Raw genomic sequence first — 19,064 nt, forward strand, 5'->3', positions numbered from 1 at the left:
TCCAACGGGCATAGTAATTTGGATTACGATAAGTTATTAGGGGTTTGAGTTGTGGGGAATAAAAGTAATCTTTTAGGTTAGGGACTGCCATCCTTCCTCTTTCTTTGGGGAGCTGTAAGGTTTTAAATCTAACTCGTGGCTTTTTGCCCAGCCAGATGAATTTTGATAAAATTTTGTCCCATTGTAAAAACTGTTGTTTGGTAAGTTCAGCAGGAAAGGCTTTAAACAGAAACAGGAATCTCAGTAGTAGGTTCATTTTCACAGATTCAATTTGTTGGGTCAGGCTGATGTAAGGGACGGTGGACCATCTGTTGATGTCAGATTTTATCTTTGTGATCAATTCTTCATAATTTGCTATGTTAGAAATATCTTTGGGAATTTAAATTCCCAAGTATTTTAGCGAGGACAGGTCCAATTTGAAATATAATTTGGTACGTAGTAGTGTTGGTGGATTATAATTTAAAGTCAGTATTTGTGTTTTCCCCATGTTTAATTTATATACTGCGTGGTATCCAAATGTATTTAAACATTCAAATAATGTGGGCAATGATTCATTTGGTCCACCTGTATAAATTATTAGGTCATCAGCATGTAGGGCAACCTCATGCTCATCCCCTGCAATAGATATTCTTTTTATGTCATTAGTTTGCCAGATTAGTTGAGTGAGGGGTTCAATGTAGAGTGCAAAAAGCAGGGGTGAAAGCCCACATCCCTGTCTTGTTCGCTTTCCAGTTCAAAGGTGTTTAAGTATTGACCATTAATTTTTATACGGGCGGTTGGTTTTGTGTATAGTGATTTTATTACTTGTATGAACTTATAATGAAAACCAAATCTCTCCAAGACTTGATATAAAAAACACCAGCTGACAGAATCAAAAGCTTTTTTCAGCATCAAGGCTGACCATTGCTGCTTCTATTTTGGTTTCTTGAATATGGTTCAATATGTGTAATGTATGTCTTATGTTATCATGCGCTTGTCTTTGTGAAATAAAGCCTGTTTGATCGGTATTAATAAGAGATGGCAGAACAGATTCTACTCTCTTTGGCATGATGGCTGTAAACAGTTTATAATCCACATTGAGGACAGAGATGGGTCTAAATGAACTACAGTTAAGTGGGTCTTTTCCCTCTTTCGGGATCACTGATATATTGGCTTGTTTCCATGAAGGTGGTATTTTGTCCTCTTTTAATGCTTTATTTAAAATTCTAGTTGGAAAAGGTGATGATTCCATTTTGAAATTTTTGTACCATTCTGAAGGAAAACCGTCTGGCCTGGGTGCTTTATTTGCCTTTAGATCTGTTATGGCTCTTGACAGTTCTCCTTCAGTTATTTCAGCTGCCAGTAACTCATTTTGATCCTCTGTTATAACTGGTAAATTAAGCTTTTTAAAAAAATTCTGTGTTTGGTTTTTAAGTTTGGTTGTGTGTATAAATGTTTGTATTAGTTTAGGAAAATCTTTTGGATTTCGCTCTGGTTATGTACACAAATTTTGGAACTTGGGTCTTTGGTTTTGTAGATTCTGCTGCCTGCTTCTTGTTTTTTTAATTTACTTGCTAATAGTTTGGCCAATTTGGGACTGGATTCGTAATATTTTTGTTTTGTGTAAACCATCTTCTTCCGTATGTCTGTTAGATACGTTGCATTTATTTTGTTTCTTAAAATTTTCAATTTTACTTCAGTTCTTTTTTCTGGACATTTTTTATGTTCTTTCTCAAGTTGTCTCAGTTCTTTACTCAAGTCTAATAGTTTAGTTTCATTCTCCTTCTTTTTATGCGTACAGAAAGATATAATTTTTCCTCTCATCACTGGTTTTAGTGTCTCCCAGACAATTTCCGAGCTGACCTCCCCGTTAAGATTTTCTTCCAAAAAAGTTTTGATGTCTGATTTACTTAGTTTGATGAATTGTTGGTCGTAAAGAATACTTGTGTTTAGTTTCCATTGTAGGTTTTTGCGTGTTGCACCAACTTTTACATTAAGTAGTATTGGTGCACGATCTGAGATGTCAATACTTCCAATCTCAACATTTTCACGATCCTTTTTAAAAATAAAGAAATAATCTATCCTTGAATATACTGTGTGGACGTGAGAATAATGGGTTTAGTCTTTTCTTGTTGGGTAGATATCTCTCCAAATATCTATAATACGATGTTGTGACATCAACATTTAAAAATTTTTCTGCCAGGAACTCTAGGGGGTCCAGTCGTGATGAGTCCAACCTTGGGTCTAGTCTAATGTTCCAGTCCTCTGCACATATAATTATACTATCTGCCTGTGTCATTAACGTTATAATTTTTTGATAAAATGAAAATTCACTATCAGGGGGGGGAATAGACATTTAAAAAACTTATTTTAACTCCATCTATTTTCTCTGTTACAAGTATGGGTCGATACATACTTGTTCTTTATCTTTTTGTTTAGAAATGAATTGTAAAGGGTTTCTTTTGGGATATTAAAGTTGCAACACCTCTTCTGTCTCCAGTTTATAAGATGAGAAATAGACTTTTGAGAAGCCCATCCTTTTTAGTTTCTCATGTTCAGTTGGGTTAAGATGAGTTTCTTGTAACATGGCAATTTGGACTTTGTCCTTTTTTAGTTAAGACAATATCTTATTCCGTTTAAATGGGAAGTTATTATATGATTACACATAGTACACATTACATTATATGATGCACATAGTATTATATTATCTGTCATGGTATCTAGTGTGTGACAGAAGGGTTCTCTTGGTACATGGGCTCTTTACATAATAACAATGCATCCGTTTAACTAAAAAGAATTGAAAATAAAAACAACAGACATAAAAATAAAAAAAAGTTCTCTCAGCAAATATTTTGAACAAAAGAACTTTTTGCTGGGAGAGTTCTTCCGGAGAAGAGGATCTGACAAACAGAACCTTTGTGGAGCTGGAGATGTTGGAGTTCCAGTCAGGGATAGTCCCACCCACTTTAAATAGCAGGACCCTGGGAGATGGCTGTGTTGTCTTTACTGTCATAGCTATTGTGTGTCCCGACTAATTTACTGTTTACTTTAACTGTCAGGACGAAAAAAAAGGCAATTCAAACACTTACATGGTGCACCAATTCCAAAGGACTTCTTCTTTAAACATCTTAGTGTCTTTTGGTGTTTTGGGGGGATGACGGTGACCGGGAGCCCTCGCGATAACATGTCAGCTGTAGCCTCCGCTGCGGTCTGGTATAGGCGCGCTCCCTTCTCGTAGAATATGCGCATTTTCGCAGATTGAGGCGTCTGGAATCAGATTTTTCTCTCCTTCAGAACTTTCTTTGCTTGGTTGCATTCCGTACGTTTCTTCTGGATTGCTGGGGGGTAGTCATGGTCCATGAAGAAGCGGTTATTGTTGTAAATGGTCTGTCTCTTCTGCCAGGCCCTCTTTATAACTTCTTTCTTGGCTCTGAAGTTGGAGATCTTGGCTATGAGTCCGATGGAGCACGGTTTAGACTGTGGTGTTGTGGGCTTTTGTGCAGGAGCTCTGTGGGCTCTTTCAGTCTTAACAACAGAGACACGTGTGATATCCAGAGTCTCAAAGAGCAGTTTTTCTAAAAAGGCGATCATGTTGGTGCATCTTCGGGAATGCCGTGTATTCGGATATTGTCTCTCCGTGCGTGAGCCACCTGCTCTGTTAGCTTAGCCTCCATGTTATCCTGCCGCTGTGGAAGTTTCCTTAGCAGCGTTGATGTCGCTTGTAGAGTTGTTTCCACATAATCAATGCGAGTTTCAGCCTCTTCTTATCGAGCCTCGGCCTTCAGCTGATTTCTTTGGATCTCTGAAAGTTGTCGTTCATTGTCCTGTCGGAAGCTTTTTAATATTTTCAGGATTTCCTCCAGGCTAGCTGGTTCGGTTTCGCATTGATTGTTTGGAGGAGCGGTTTCGGTTGTCATCCATATTTTTGGGAATATGTGCAATATCTGTGTTTTTCCTCCTACGGATCAACTCCTTGGTTCCCATTATCTTAGAAAAAAATCGCTTTACATCTAAATCATTTATTTTCAGGGAGTTTGTTTAATAGCGTCGGGGAGCACTGAAGCTATGCTGCCATCTTGAGTGAGGAGCCGGAAATCCCCAAGTAATTTAGTTTTTATTCGTTTTAGAGAAATGACTGCTAGATGTTTTAAAAGAATGCAAAATTAGTTGATAATTAATTCTTTGTAATACAGTTACACTTATGTGGATCAAATTAAATAAGGGGCTTTTTTGTGCATCTCAAACTAACATTCATGTGAGCAAAACCTGGCCGCATCACTCAGTGTTTCATAATTGATACTGTCTGTATCTCATAAAACGTGATGTTGTAATTTTTTGTGTGGATTTGATCCAAGGGTTTTAAAAATGATCCTTTACAGGATTAAACTAGAATAGATATTTTTTTAACAAAAGTTAAAAAGGGGTAAAACAGTTTGATGCGGGCAGGTTCGACCACACAAGGCTGATCTCAGAGCAGCCGCTGTTGTAATCCACTGTTTATTTCCTCGTCAGCTTTCCCAGACAGTGAGGTGGCAAGATCAGGCTCGCCTGTTACCCCGACTAACAGCTGATGTTGCGCAGCTTCCCTACAGCTTTCAGTTTGCCCTTGGACCAAGTCTGTGAGTAAGCAGAAAATCCCTGTAATTGCATTAGTGCTGTGGAGCTGTGTGCCACACCCGCTCCCTCCTGACAGGCGTTTTAGCCTAATTCGTTTCCTTCACTCGTCAAGATTTATTTTCTTCCCGCTGCATAATCTTGGATAGCACACCAAGTGTCAGAGATCCCCTGTGAGTAACTCTAGCTCAGCTTGTGTATCTGTAAAGTGTCAGATTGTGCTTTAAGGTCAGTGATGTGCTTAGAGAAAGAAAGGCTGGTGATAGCACAGGCCCTTTCCTGATGACTCCTGACCAAGCCCGCCTAATAAAAGGCTGCCGTGTCACTGTTATTATCCCTGTTGGATGGCGGAGATCGTGGTGGCGGCGCCGGGCTGCTGATTGCTTCTGCCAGCTGAAGGGTGTGATAGACATAAACAAAGGCAGGAGGTTAAATGAGGAAATTAAAAAGAAAGGCAGTCAATTCCTTCTTTTCTCCACACTCAAGTAAATCTCTGGTCTTCCGCTGTGTCCTGTTACCTATCACCAGAATCAGGTTAAGCCGAAAATGCAGCAATGAACTGTGGGAGAAACCTGCAGCAGCTCCATAAGATTAATGTAGTTCTTTTGTCCGATTGGAGCAGATGTTATCTTTACATTCATTGGTGATGCTTTCAGCACAGTTCAATGACTTCTTCCAGGTTACAAGCTGTCCTGTTTATTTTGCTGTGTGGGGACAGAATTAGTTTCTTTTACTAGTTGGATGTTTTCACTGCATCCGGCAGCATCTCTAGGCAGGTATGGTGTGGAAGATTATGATAAACCAGCTCAGTCTGAGAGGATTATTTAAAAAAAAAAAAAAAGCCAATCAAGAAATTTCTGCTTTTGAAAATAAGTTGGATATGCAGTACTTGTTTGTTTATTTCCTTAACGGGTTAGAACATTACTCTGAGTGATGCATGACACCGAATAAGAATTAATGCACCATTTTTAAAATCTCATCCTCCTTTTATCCTGTCAACTGTTAAGAAAATACATTTAGTTCGGTCTGGTCCGGTCCCGTGTAGAATGGTTGAGGCAATTCAGATGAGCGCATGCAGGGTGAAGCTAACAACAATGGAGGTCATCCAGCAGCTTGGATTTTGGTATTTCATATATAAAAATCATCAAGTTGTTTGAGAGAAGACTGCAGGCGGTGAAGAGGAAGACAGCTGTCGTGATGACCTACAACCAATCAACAGGTTTCAACAGCCGGTCCGGTCCATTCCATTTTTCCTATGGACCTACAACCAGTGAGGGCCCAAAATGGGTCCATTTTGGACTGGAGTTACTGACAAAAAGAAAACCAAAAACATGACCAAGAACAAAACCAAACCACTGAATCCTTACTGCGAAAATCCTTATCAACCCTTTTAGCACATTTATCTCAGAGTGATTCACATGCCGGTAATAACCTGGATGCTGGAAGCAGAGTTGCAATAACTTTGAGGCTGGTAGGATCTTGATTTTCAGCCAAAACGTATAAATATCACCATCATGGTCATGAGGGCGGTGTTAATTATCAGAGGAGCTCAGTTCTACAAAGTCAGACTGAAGTTCACAAACCGAGTCTAGTTCAGATATTTTCTTCCTTCAGTCTGCTTGTTGCAAAAAAACATTTCTATTTACCCCACAGTTATATTGTGCTATTTTAAAATTACAGTACAGTACATTTACTTACTGCTATTTTTGTAAACACCCTTTAGATCTGAACATTACTATAACTGAAGGAGAAATAGAATAGAGTTCTCTATTTTTAAATATATTTGACCTCAAAATCCTTCTCTAGTGTACCAAAGGTAATACATTATCATATCGCCAATTAAAATGTTGGGTTTTTTCATACGATATGGAGGGACTTCCAGTTCTGACCGTTAATGTCTGCAACCAGGTCCTCCTGTCAAATCCTGGAGAGGAAGGTGGGGCCTTAGTTCAGGACACCTGTCTATTTTCAGAAGGTGGGGGCTTTTTGACTTCATGTCCTGTGAAAATGGCAACCATCAGATCAATCAAGAATAGGCTCAGATCAGCTCTGCAGAAACATGAACTTACGTAATCAACTGATTTATTTACACTGAATGGTTTGATGGATAAATAAATTACTAAAGGAAGAAAAACACTGAAACTAATTTAGTGAATGCTCTCCTCACTCAAACACAGCCAGATTTACAGAACATCACACAACTGCTTACTGGCATGTCTCTGTGTACCAAAGAAACCATTCAGCACTTTTTCTTTTGTTTCCAACACTTAGTAGATCAGAGTAGAGGCTTGACATCGGTGGAAGGAAGTTGAACCTCTTGGCCAGTGTTTGCACCTCAGTGGTATAATACTGTAAGGATGGCTATGTGAAAGCATCTATTTTTACGTGCGGGTTAGAGTTGTTCTTTAGTCATCCTTCTTTGGATGAAAACTAAAAAAGACGTCGCTAGTTAGAGCGATGCATTTGCCTCCTCTGCTTTTTTTTTAGCCCTCCTTAGGGCTGAGCTGCAGCTGGAACAAAGTCCTGTTATTGCTGAGCCTCTTTAAATGACAATGTGCTTTTCTGTTTTCTGTTGGGTTTCCTTGTCAGACACGTTTCTTAGACAACAGAATGTTCAGAAAGAAATACCTTCTTTATTCAAGTGTATGAAGTGTTTGTTCCTGTGTGAATGTTTGTCCAGACTGCTAGACTCCCACACGCCTGCATAGTCTGCATTTAAGCCATGCCTGCCTTGTGTTCTGCAAAGACTATGAAGTCACGAGGGATTGTATTGAGTTGTAGAGGAAATATCGGTTGTTTTCAGAACAGTCAAGTCCCCCTTGCTTTAACACTTTGTTTTTAAGTAGACCTGCACAATTAATCGCAAATGTATCGTTATCGCGATTTCAAGCAGTGCAATATCCATATCGCAAATGTCAGCAAAAATTGCAATGAATGGTAACCTTAAATGTGCTAAAACAATCTTATGGCAACTTGAACTATTTAATGAATTGAATAAATTCCTTTATGCATTTGACCAATCAGATTGAGCCCCTTCACGTTGTTGACCAATCGGATGGAGCTTTTATGTTAGATGTTGCCCTCCTAACTAGACGAGGGTCATTTGGAGAATGATTTAAGGTATTTTGACTCTTATTTAAATTAAAATTTAGCAGCGAAATGGAAATGTTTTTGTTATTTTTGCTATTCGGCTGAAAGATTCGGCTGAAAATTTCTACTGTCGTCTAAGGATGGATCTGTTAAACGGATGTTTGAGTTTCTGCACTTTCATTTATGTGTTTGTAAGCAAACAGATGGCTGAAGCCCCACTCTAGGTGCTTTTGCTGTTTTTAACTTGTTCTTGTAGCATTTTTCTTATGATGGAGGCATATATGTAGGAAATAAGTTCTAAAGGGCCTATATAATGCAAAATGTGTAATATGATGTTTATTCCCCACAAACACAACCCCAGAGTGGTATTTTGCTCCATTCGCGCATTTCTGAGGATTCTTCTAAAATCCTGCTCTTTGAGCACCAGCCACTCCCAACCCACCAAAACCAGTGTGTTCTCACATTGTGACATCACAAAGTGAGGAACCGCCCCCTGCAGGAAGAGTCTGTGCTGCCAGCCCAGCCCCACAGATTAACAGACACGCCCACTTTCTCCATGGAGCTAGCGTTGATCGGCTAAACGCTTTCATTTTATATGTATGTGCATATTACACATCCATTGTTTAAAAAGTTTGGATGTTGTTTGTTCTTGTGGGCTAAACGCAGACACGCTGCTGAGGGCGGCTCTAGGTTTATGTCATTAAATGAGCGACACCCACAATGAGAGATAGGCGGAGCTTTAGAGATCAAGTTGTTTTACTTCTGGATAGGAAAAGGAGCTGCAAAAATAACTCCTATTTTATAAAAAAACTTGTTCTTTAGTGTGCCAAAGGTAATATATTATCATAAATGGAAAAAGCTTAATTAGAAAGGTCTAAGAACAGCATGATATAGGCCCTTCAAGTTACATTTCTGAGTATTTCTTTATTTAATTCGTTGTGAATCAGGAGCAGATGAAAAAATATAACTTGAAAAAAGATCCTATTTATGACGTATAAAATACGCTGGGAGGGGCCAAAGTGTCCATGCTCCACTCCATTCTGATGCATCCACCTGCAAACAAATAGATCCGTCTCTTTTTTCCTTGTCTGAACTGGAATAGTCTCATCCCTAACTCAGAGGGGAATTTCTAATGAACAATTGACACTCTACAGAAACCAAGTTCTACAAAACAACTCTTATTTTTATGGCTAAAAACAGTATAATGATAGTTTAAAGACCACTTTTAGAATAGCTCCTGATTGGAGTGGGACTCTAAGTGACGGCAGTGACTAAAGAAAAGCTGATGCTTCACAGAACAGCAGTGCCCTCTTCAGTTTACTGGACTCTCTTTCCTGCTTGTTGGCCGCCTGCAGACAGACAAGCTTGTCAATCAAAACTCATTTCTGACCTAAGAATGAAGCTGCAAAGCCTCTGTAAACAGCTGGGAACATTTCTCCCTTTGATTGGCTAAACGCCTGGAGAAATCTGACTCAGCATGCCACCCAGAGGGAGACTTTATCTGTGTGCCCCCTTCTGTCACATATCCAAGGTAATTAGCTTTTGATGGTTGACAGTTTAATAAATGACTTTTTCGGTTGTTTATGACAATTCTAATCTCCATTTCAATCAATAATCATACATCGCGTCAGAATTTCTTGTGATGATGTTATTTATGTGTATGGATTTCCTCTTTTATTAACTTTAGACTCTCAGAAATCTTTGCATCTATTATTCCTCATATGATGTCATTTCCTTCAGAATCCTGTTCTCAGCATCAGGTAAATCCATGTACTGGTAGGTGTTCTGCTTCTCAGTCCCTTCCTGTCTGGATCTACACTGCAGTGAGTTTCGGCTGGGACAGCAGAGCGTCAGGCAACACTACACCTCCTGACCTGATGGTTTTTTTTCTTAGTTTCAGAAGTTTCTGGCTTCAAAGGGCAACATGAATGTAACACCAAGTTTAATCCTTCAGAGTTGTGGGGATTATCCTCCATTTGATATCAGATATGATGCATTAGTCAGATGGGTTCTGAGTGCCTCCTGCTGCAGTCACACATGGCAACAGCTGCAGGTTCAAATGTCACACACATGCGCGCACACACACACACACACACACACATTTTGTATTATCTCTGTTTTTTCTGTCTTTAAGGAAGACGATTCATCTCTATTTTCACAAAGGAGAGAGCTTTCTGTAGATCAAATCAAGGCTGGGATTAAGATTCACTGTGATGCTCTGAACTATACTGATCCAGGTTTATGCCAGCAGAGTAGATTAGTGTGCATGTGACCTGGATTGAAGGATTTTCTTTTCATATGTCATGGCTGATAAGGGTGATAGCGTAGAAGTAGGCAAGCAGCATGGGAACAGCATCAGGAACGGAGGGTGCTCTGCCCAGACCAGGACAAAGTTGTGTTTCATTTGCATAATGTGGACATCTGGACTAGTAGAAGTAGAAACAGATATGAAGTGCTGCCATGGAGCTTCTGTGTTTGGGCTTACTGCTTTATGGCTCTGCTACAGATGATCCATAAACAGTAATGAGCATCTCTCAAAAACAAAGCAGGGATCCGACCATTAGATCCCTTTGATGTACTCAGGCAGATGGTCTAGAATGTGGCGGCTTGTTAAAGGGGTTTATTGATACGATGTTGTCCCGGCCGCTCGAGTGCTACCCCGTAGTGATGATTGTGGGTGTGGGATGTTTTTTTTTAGGTTATTGTTGTTGGATCTTTGGAATCATGTGTTGGTTCAGATGTTGCGGCATTAACGTAGGTGATTCTGGCTCTTTCTGTTGTGATGGCAGACCCAGGCAAAACATGTTATGTTTCATTTGTAAACTGTGGATTAAAGAACATATTTAAAACATTTTTCTATTGATCTTAATGAGGAACACAACACCGTGTACAAATGAAATGATCCACCCAGTTGATGAGGGTAGTGAGATGAGACATGGAAGACATGGAAAACAGACACAGATGGACCAAACATTCTGTCTGTCCTTTGTGTTTATTTCATGTGTATTTATGTCAATTCTTAGTTATTTTAGAGATTACAAACACAATTGGGCAATACCATCAATCTAAAGAGGAAGTTGTTTGTTTGGTGGAACCTTTTAAAGAGGAATTGCACGAGTCAGCACAATAGTAAATCCGTTTGTCCCCACCAAAATCAAAGTATGTTCCAGAGAAGCTGGTAGGAGTCAGGACATAAAGTAAAGTAGGAGTCTGACATTAGGTGGAAGAAAGCTTGTCCAAGAGGAATTTTCTGATTTCCCCATAGTCAGATTTTAGTCACAGTTTACTCATTGAATCAACACTTTCTGAAAGGTTTCTATAAATTGCACAGGTTATATTACAATTCAGTTTTTGCCTTCTTGGAATCTTGAAGCCATGAGTAACTGTTGGTGTTTTGACAGAAATCTGGTTGCGGTTTCCTCTCTCTTAAAGCCTTACTCACATGCACTCATAGGCGGGTTGACCTGTACAAGTGCTGCAGGTTTCTGGGTGGTCTAGGCTCGTGGACTTGGTGCAGTGGTACACTGGATGGGTTTGCGAGTTCGATTCCCACCTTGCCCACCCATGTGTCGAAGTGTCCTTGGGCAAGACACTGAACCCAACCTTGCCTCTGGTGGGAGGTTGGTGCCAGTGTTTGGCAGCGGAGCTGCCACCAGTGTGTGAATGTGTGTGACTGGATAAATGTGACTGTGACTGTAAAGCCTTCGAGGAAGGTAGAAAAGCGGTATACAGGTATACGTCATTTACTATTTACCATAGAGAGGACTGGTTGCATCTTAGGTGGAGCACAGGTGGGTCTTGCAGATGTCATGAAAATGGAACATTCCATAGTTGTGCTTGTGGTAAATGTATTGTGAAGTATTCCTAAGGGTAATGGAGTGAAGTACATGTGATGCTGTTGGATGGTGCCACACTATAGTCATTAGTAAAGTACTGGCTCCTTACTGACCGTGCACAAATGGTGCATATATGGGGTGTGCACATGATACGCCAGTTTACGTTGGATGTCCACACAAACTACACAATGGTTATCTAATTTCCTGATTTCTAACAGTCAGGCTGCAGGAGGGAGCATACACTTATCATGTGAACAGCACTAATGAGCTCCTTGCAGAGTCAGCTGGATTTAGAGCGGGTTTAAAAAAGGAAAAATCTGTAGGACACTCCTGCGTCTCACCTGCTTCACCCTAACTCACCCTTTCGTGTTGCATAAATGACTGCGACCTGTCACTCGCAGCATGTTGGTAAATAATTCTGCACAAATGTTTCTGCTCTGTGGTCTACAACCTTGATAATACAGGTTTGACCAATTTTCACCTGCAGACAGCCTGTATAAGAGCAGTTACCTGTTACCAGCAGTACACGTTAGCCCATGCTTCTAAAATCCATTCACAAACTGTGGCGTAACTTGCCCGGCGCTGCCTCCCAGTCTTTGTAGAACTGTGTCAAAAGTGAGCGGCACCTCGTCCATGTTGGTGATGTGGTTGGGCTGGATGTGTTTGTCTGCGATCTATTTACTGCAGTAGGAGCGGGAGATGAACAGTTTTTTCATTGTAATCCGCTGGACATTGCTGCACCACCACAGTCCTTGCCTGGATGAAAAGATGACAGCGTTTTATAAAACGAAAGCACCATGATGGACCTCCAATTAAAACGTTCACTTTTCATTTCCTCATCAAGCGCTACTGCCTTTAGTCGAATAGTGACTGTAGAGACGCTTCGTGTGAACCATGGATTCATTAATGTTGAATTCTCTGGCAGCTGCTTGATTCCCATGTTCCTTCGCGTAGCTGATAGCTTGCAGTTTATACTGTGCTTCATAGGCATGTGTCTTTGCATTTTCAGGGTTGCCAAAACGATGTTAATAATTCACATACCTGCACTCTTGTGCTATTTTGGGGGTGTCTTCTTTCACGTCCTCACTTCCCTCAGTGTTCTCATGCTGTCCTCTCCTACGTCCTGTTTACCAAAGTCACGCAACAACACATTGGGCTCACCGCACCATAGGCCGCTCCGTACATTGGAGAAAATTTACGATTTTTAAGTGCACCTTATGGTCAAGAAAATACAGACATACCGGTACATACATAAAGCATACCGCTTTACGATTACAGCAGATTCTGGGGCTCTTTGTTCACCTTTTGGGTTATCTCAGCTTTCATTGGTTTGCACAGGTGCTTAGGTAGACCCTGTATTTCATCCGGGCTGGGGACTGCCACAGGGAGATCCAGACTTGGGCCCCCTTTTGGGTACATAGTTAGGCTGTAGCGTAAAGGCCAAGGACCCACAATGGATAAAGCGAACCCTGTGCCAGTCCCGCCCCTAACCAACTGAGCTATCCAGCCACTGAACCAGATCCAGGAGCCCCTCAAACGGCACAATCCAAATAGTCTCATTGGATGAACTGATGCAAAATAAAACTTCAATCATATTTCTGCTCAGTTAAGGGCTGATAAAACCGTACTGCCAATGTTGATCTTACCTTTTAAATGTTACATTCATTTCAGATTTTTAGTTTTTTAAACACGTTATTATTATCTAAATATGCCCACGTGTAGGGGTTTGCATTTTATTTAACTGAGTATAACAACAAATATTTATCAAAAGGAGCCTGATTTTGAATTCATTGTTTAACTTTTTTGATGGTCGTGGGATACAGGCCAGAAGCAGATTTAAAAATGGTGGCAAAATTTAATTGAAAGGAAGATGAATGAGGATTGGTGGACGCTTGTTAATGTCTAACACACTGCACATGCATTTGAAAAATTCCAGACTCCTTTTCTGAAGCACAGCTCACATGGTTGGGATGTTTTTGTCTTGCTACCACACTAGTGGGCGTTTGGGGAGAGTCTTCCAAGCCAAAAGCTTAGTGGGCTTCATTTTTGAGATGCAAAGCATCAGCTGTGGCTCTTCTGATCCCTGAAGGCCCCCTCATGGCAGCTGTGCAGGGCGACTGCCCCCCCTACTGGGCTTGACCAGGATCAGCAGGTTTTCAACCTGCAGATGAGCAGCGAGATTGCACGCTGCACGCTCAGTCATTTTGCCACGACTTCAGGAAATGAATGCTCTTGTAGCTTTGAAACAGCAGAGATGCAGAACTGAACAGTTACAGAAACACCTTATTGTTTATTAAATGCATCAACCTCCATATATGGGTTTTAATTTGCACATCTTCCATTTAACTTAATCAAGAGCACTTCCAATAATTCTCCTGAAATATGCTAGTTGTCTATAATCATTTTAGCAATGACCATATAGGTGTAAACCTTCTATGCTTTAATATCACTGGAGTGTTTGTTTGAGTTCTTAGTCTCCATTCTTTTTTTAATTTCTCCTCATAAAAGACTGTTGTGTGTCACAGTGTTTTCCGTTCAGCATGCCACTCTTAACTGGACTCAAACCCCACGGAAATAGGTGTAGAAAACCACAAGTGTAGTCATCCGTAATGACATTTGGAGAAAAAGTATAGAGCTGGAAATAGAGATACACCAGTCCAATACCAGACATTGCCTGGGTATTGATGGAATAACTCGACTGGATCTTGGATAATGGATCTGATCCGTGCAAACGATGTATTCACTCCAATACTGGATTAACAGAGCATGCAGAATCGCGTGTCGATACCACCCGCCACATGCCTCTGCACTGAAATCGTTAATAGAGAAACAACTGGAAATTTATTTTTAACGCACCTTCAGGCTTAATGTGGCTTAATATGCTAGTAAAAGAAAATTAATGCTTGTGAAACAAGATCTCTCCATCCCATGAATGTGAAAGAGCACATAGATTTTCAATGTTTTCTATCCCCTGTGTTTATGCTTCTGCTGTAATCTCACATGTCTTTCTGACACTAAATATTCTGGGTCTAATTTGGAAAAGTAGGAGACCAGAAACTATGCCTCATTAGGCTGGAGAAAAGAAAAGATTCAATGAAGTAGTTCACTTTGTGCTACCAAGATCTCCTGACAGCATGAAAGGGAATACATAAAATAAAAAAAGAATAAACTGAGACATAATTGGTTATTTGCCTTAAATTTCTATCACAAAACCTCAGAATTGAATCGGGTCAGAAGTTGCCAGATTCTCAAACTGACATTAAAGATGCATTGTAGTAAAAGAAGGAATTATTTAACCTGGTTATGGAAGACTGTGCATCTTTAACCCTTGTGCTATCCTAGGCACTTTAACGTTGGGAGTTGGGTCATCTAGACCCACTAGACAGTGCTCTGAACCTTTCTTCTTCAATGATTTGTGGTCTTCACTGGTGTCCATGGATTACATGAAATCTTTCCACCTTTATCCACCTTTGTCATGGTAGGGAGAACACGTCAATGTAAGGGTGGGGTCATCTAAGATAGCAAAAGGGTGTGAATGCCACCTGCTTGATCAGAAAGTATTACTAATTATCAGAATTTTTAATCACAAATTGACACAATTGACACTAACACTGTGAATTAGGGGAATCAAATTTTGTATAAGAAATAGAGAAATGAGGTGGGGTCAATATTAATAGTTTGACACACTGCGTTTATCTTTCACATACAATAGAAGACAGAAACAGTCAGAAATCGAGACAAATCCTCATCTCACTCGCTTTCATAAAAGCATTTTTACAATTTAATTAGCTCTTCTGGAGACTTTCATTGAGTTTCTTTGGATCACTTCACTCAGTCTGGAAAGCTGCCAAGCAAAAACAACAGTTTGGCAGGACCCTCTACTGTCTGAATGATCCCTGAGGGTGGCTGTGAAAGTGGAGGAGCTGTCGGCTGTTACACTTCCACCACCTTAATGTGCTTCATTGTAAACCTTTAATGAATTGCTGGTTAAAAGACTGACTAGTTGAAGTCACTGCACACGTTTTTGAACACTTTTACTTTGGTTACTTTCTAGTAAAAAACTATTTTCTACATGCAGCTCGACATTACAGGCAGGATTACAAACTTGGTGTTTAGAAAACCTGAAATCTAAGAATAAAACATAAAAGTATCCTTAATAAATTAATGCAGTAACATTTTATTCATTTATATACCGTAATTTCCGGGCTATAGAGCGCACCCGATTACAAGCTGCACCCATAATATTTTTAAGGATAAACCATTTTGAATTTACATAAGCTACACCCATCTAGAAGCCGCATGTGCGGGAAGCTGAGTTTCTGATTACTATTCCGAACAGTCTCAGAGAGGGAGAGGCACACGCCATTTAAGCCTACATATTTGAACATACAACGTCACTTCTGCTCACAGCCCTCTCCCTCATGGTGAAGAACTTTACACCCACGATTCTCCACTTCCCATGAGTCTTAGGGGCTGAAGGCGGGGCTAACCCCCAGGTTGCCACACTGTGTTGTAGATTGAGAATGTGTATGTGCTGCAGTGGAAGGAGGGGAGAGCACACGTGCAGGGCAAGACGGAGTGAGAGGAAGAGCAGCGAAAGTGTGTTAGGGGTGCGTGTTTATGTTTGTTATACAGAGTGAGGGGGAACTGTAATAAAAGAAGGTTTCCCCCAGAAGAAGATGAATGATTCTTTATTAACCCACTCTGGAGGCTCTGAGGGTCAGAACAGGGAAGTGAACCCCGAAGGAAGATCCAGAGGAAAGAAATATATCAGCACATGAAATATTTACAAAGAAAGACGGTACACAGAAAGAGTCTTCAACAAGTTTTAATAATATACCTGAGCTTTTCTTTCGAAACAGTGTCTCACCACACACTCTCTCAGTGTCTCCTTCGTTGTCGTCAGTGTCACTCTGAGGCAAATTCACTCCAGAACTTGCACTGTCCTCTCAGTCGCGCAGCAGACCGGCTTTTCAAACCTGTTGGTGATGGTGGATTTTTTCACGCTGCTTTTAACGATTGCTTTTAACTTGAAAGCTGCGTCACATGCATTTTTTTCTTGCATTTTCCATGATGAGGGTCTGTTCATGCTATTCACAAAGCAGGAATTTACATTAAACTTGCGTCTTCTTCGACACATATACCATATTCCCCCTGTCTAACCCTTTCTGCTTGAGCGCCCCTAGCGGCTGTTAGAAATAATGTATAAATAAGCCGCATCATTGAATAAGTCTCAGGGTTGAAAGTGTGTGACAAAAGTAGCGGCTTATAATCCGGAAATTACGGTATACATTTTCGCCAACAGGCTGAAGCCCATTAATCGGCAAATTCACACACTAAAATCCCAGAATTTTCTCATAAATATATGAAATAAATATAATAAAACACTAAATATAATCCAATAAAACAGTAATAAAACAATAAAGGTAGGTCGGGAGAGTGCCATCGGGGAAACAAAAATCGCGAACAATTTCCGAGCCAACCAGCTGTTTGGATCCAGATTTCTGCTTCTGGGAGTGGAGGCATCGGAATGGAGCGGAGCAGAGCTTGTGCCCCGCCGACTGTAGTTTGTGCATTTTAACTACAAGCTTTTTCAAACCCTATTTTTCTGTCTTCTCCTGACTTACAAAGATTTGAAAAAGGAAATACTCAGAGAAGCAATTTTAATCTTCATTTTGGTGATGATCTTATTTAGTCTTTTGCTGTGACCTCATCTTTGTTTATCGACTTACTTTACTTCTATGTCCTCCATCATCAGAACAATCCTACAAGAACAGCATTTCCATCAGAGTGGGTTGTTAAAGCTTTATTTGCTGATTTTCGGCTCCTGTGTGCGCCACAGCACCAGTGGGTCAGACTTGGAGGGGATGTTGTGCATTCCAGTGTTTCTGGCAGCAAAGGCTCCGGCTCGTTCCTCCTCAGGGGAAACAACAGTTTGTTATCTTGTAGTTGGTTGACTTTTGAAGCGAGACCTTTGCCTGAAAGGTGACATAAATGAAGCTGTGTATCTGGAGCAGGATGGCCTCCAGAGCAGCCATTTGTTTATCCTTCAGTCTTCTCCCCTCTGAGATCAGCATTAAAGGAGGAGGAGAGGGAGGAGAACGAGAAACACTTGGTAAATATGTTTTCCCAACCCTTTTAATTGGAATTGGATTTCTTCTACTCGCTGGACTGTTGTGACAGAAATCGGGTGCTTGGGAGAGAATGATTCTGCATTGCAAACGGAGTTTTTTTTATTTATTTATTTTTTATTTTTTTTCAGTTGCTCAAGAGACCCTTGAAAGAAAAATCAGTTGTGGTTTTTCAGGTTGAACTTTTCATTAATTCAATCCCTGCTGCTATTAACTCTGTGAAACTCACTGTGGTCTTTTTTTTCTGATTTGGACAACTGGTCTTTGTGGGGAAATTGACTTGACAGTAATATTCTGATTGCAGAAAAGTGTACAAGGTAAACAGTGGATGTAACTTTTCATTCATCACACATGTGAGTAAAGCTCTGGAATTTGGAAATATGTCTCTCATCGTGTCCACTTTATAGGAAGGGATGACGTTCATGAAGAGCATTCTTATATTTATTTTGTAATAAAAACTTCCTATCATTAGAAACGTTGTAGGTAAACATTAAAAATGTGTGTTTGAACATCTGCGTCGTTGTTTATGACGGACAGTGGGGCACAAACAAGACAAGGGTCCTATGATGGAGACAATCCGCCAAAAGGTCTAGAAGAACGTAAACATAAAAAGTTGCATACATTAGATTTACTTTGTCGTGAATATTTCGTAACTTGACATTTGGCTGTTCAATGTGGTAGAAATTAAGGCTGTATTCAGACTACACACATTTTACCATATTGACACAAAATTTGTCAGCCAGAAATAAAGCTTGAATAAGTGAGCTATTCCAACTAGGACTGCAAAGCAAAGGTCTTCTATTATTCTTTGTCTTGGTGCTTTGCTCCAACCTCCGAATTCCTGCCCAATGACTGAAGAGATCTTTAGTCACATGCTTTTGTTCACAAGCTTTGGTCTGGAACAGGAAAGGTTACTTGACGGCAGTCCAGACTTTTCCAGTCTGAAGTCACCAAAGATAATCCAAATATATGTTGCTGTACCTCATTTTCTTCAAAATCCTTTTGGGTTGAGGTCATAAATATCTGTCAGCCTTTTCCTGCTCGTTTGTAATCTGTACACCCAGACCTGCAGCAGGAAAGATTGGAGCAAAATTATGAATCTCTAGTGACTCAGGTTCCACTGATCCCTCACAATCCCAGAGTTGAGATCGATAGTTCATCAGAAGTTTTAGCACCTTCAGAAAAAGGCACCACTAAGCTTTCAGTCAAGGTGCATTGAATAAACCTTCCCCAGGCTACAACCGTAAACAGAACTGTGGTGATGGCCGTTACTGTTTGATCTGATGCAACAAAACCCGATTCTGGCCTGCAGATATAAAGGCGGTTGCTTTGAGAAAACTTTCTTCCATAGTTTCAGAAATCTTTACTGTTCTAATTTGACGTGTCTTTGCTGTGACTCTGCTGCTTGTAAAAG

The 19,064-nt window shown here is 40.4% G+C and overlaps 1 protein-coding gene across 3 annotated transcripts in view; it reads left to right on the plus strand.

Annotated features, from left to right (window-relative positions):
* Positions 1-19,064, plus strand: part of st6galnac3 (ST6 (alpha-N-acetyl-neuraminyl-2,3-beta-galactosyl-1,3)-N-acetylgalactosaminide alpha-2,6-sialyltransferase 3) — a 110,664-nt gene that overhangs the window by 27,356 nt on the left and 64,244 nt on the right. The window contains exon 2 of one of the 3 annotated variants that reach the window (XM_078933981.1): positions 4,492-4,598. The exons of 1 other annotated variant lie outside the window; for it this stretch is intronic. Coding sequence is in view for 1 of the 2 variants with exons in the window: in NM_001104876.1 (NP_001098346.1) it covers positions 14,785-14,832 (48 nt within the window). In the remaining variant the exon portion in view is untranslated. Of the gene's footprint in view, positions 1-4,491; positions 4,599-14,784; positions 14,833-19,064 lie in introns of those variants that run through there. One more of the 3 variants, NM_001104876.1, reaches the window with a different exon arrangement.

This window comes from Oryzias latipes, chromosome 17 (genome assembly GCF_053564925.1).
Source record: "Oryzias latipes strain Hd-rR chromosome 17, Olatipes_Hd-rR_3.1".
NCBI classification, from domain to species: Eukaryota; Metazoa; Chordata; class Actinopteri; order Beloniformes; family Adrianichthyidae; genus Oryzias; species Oryzias latipes.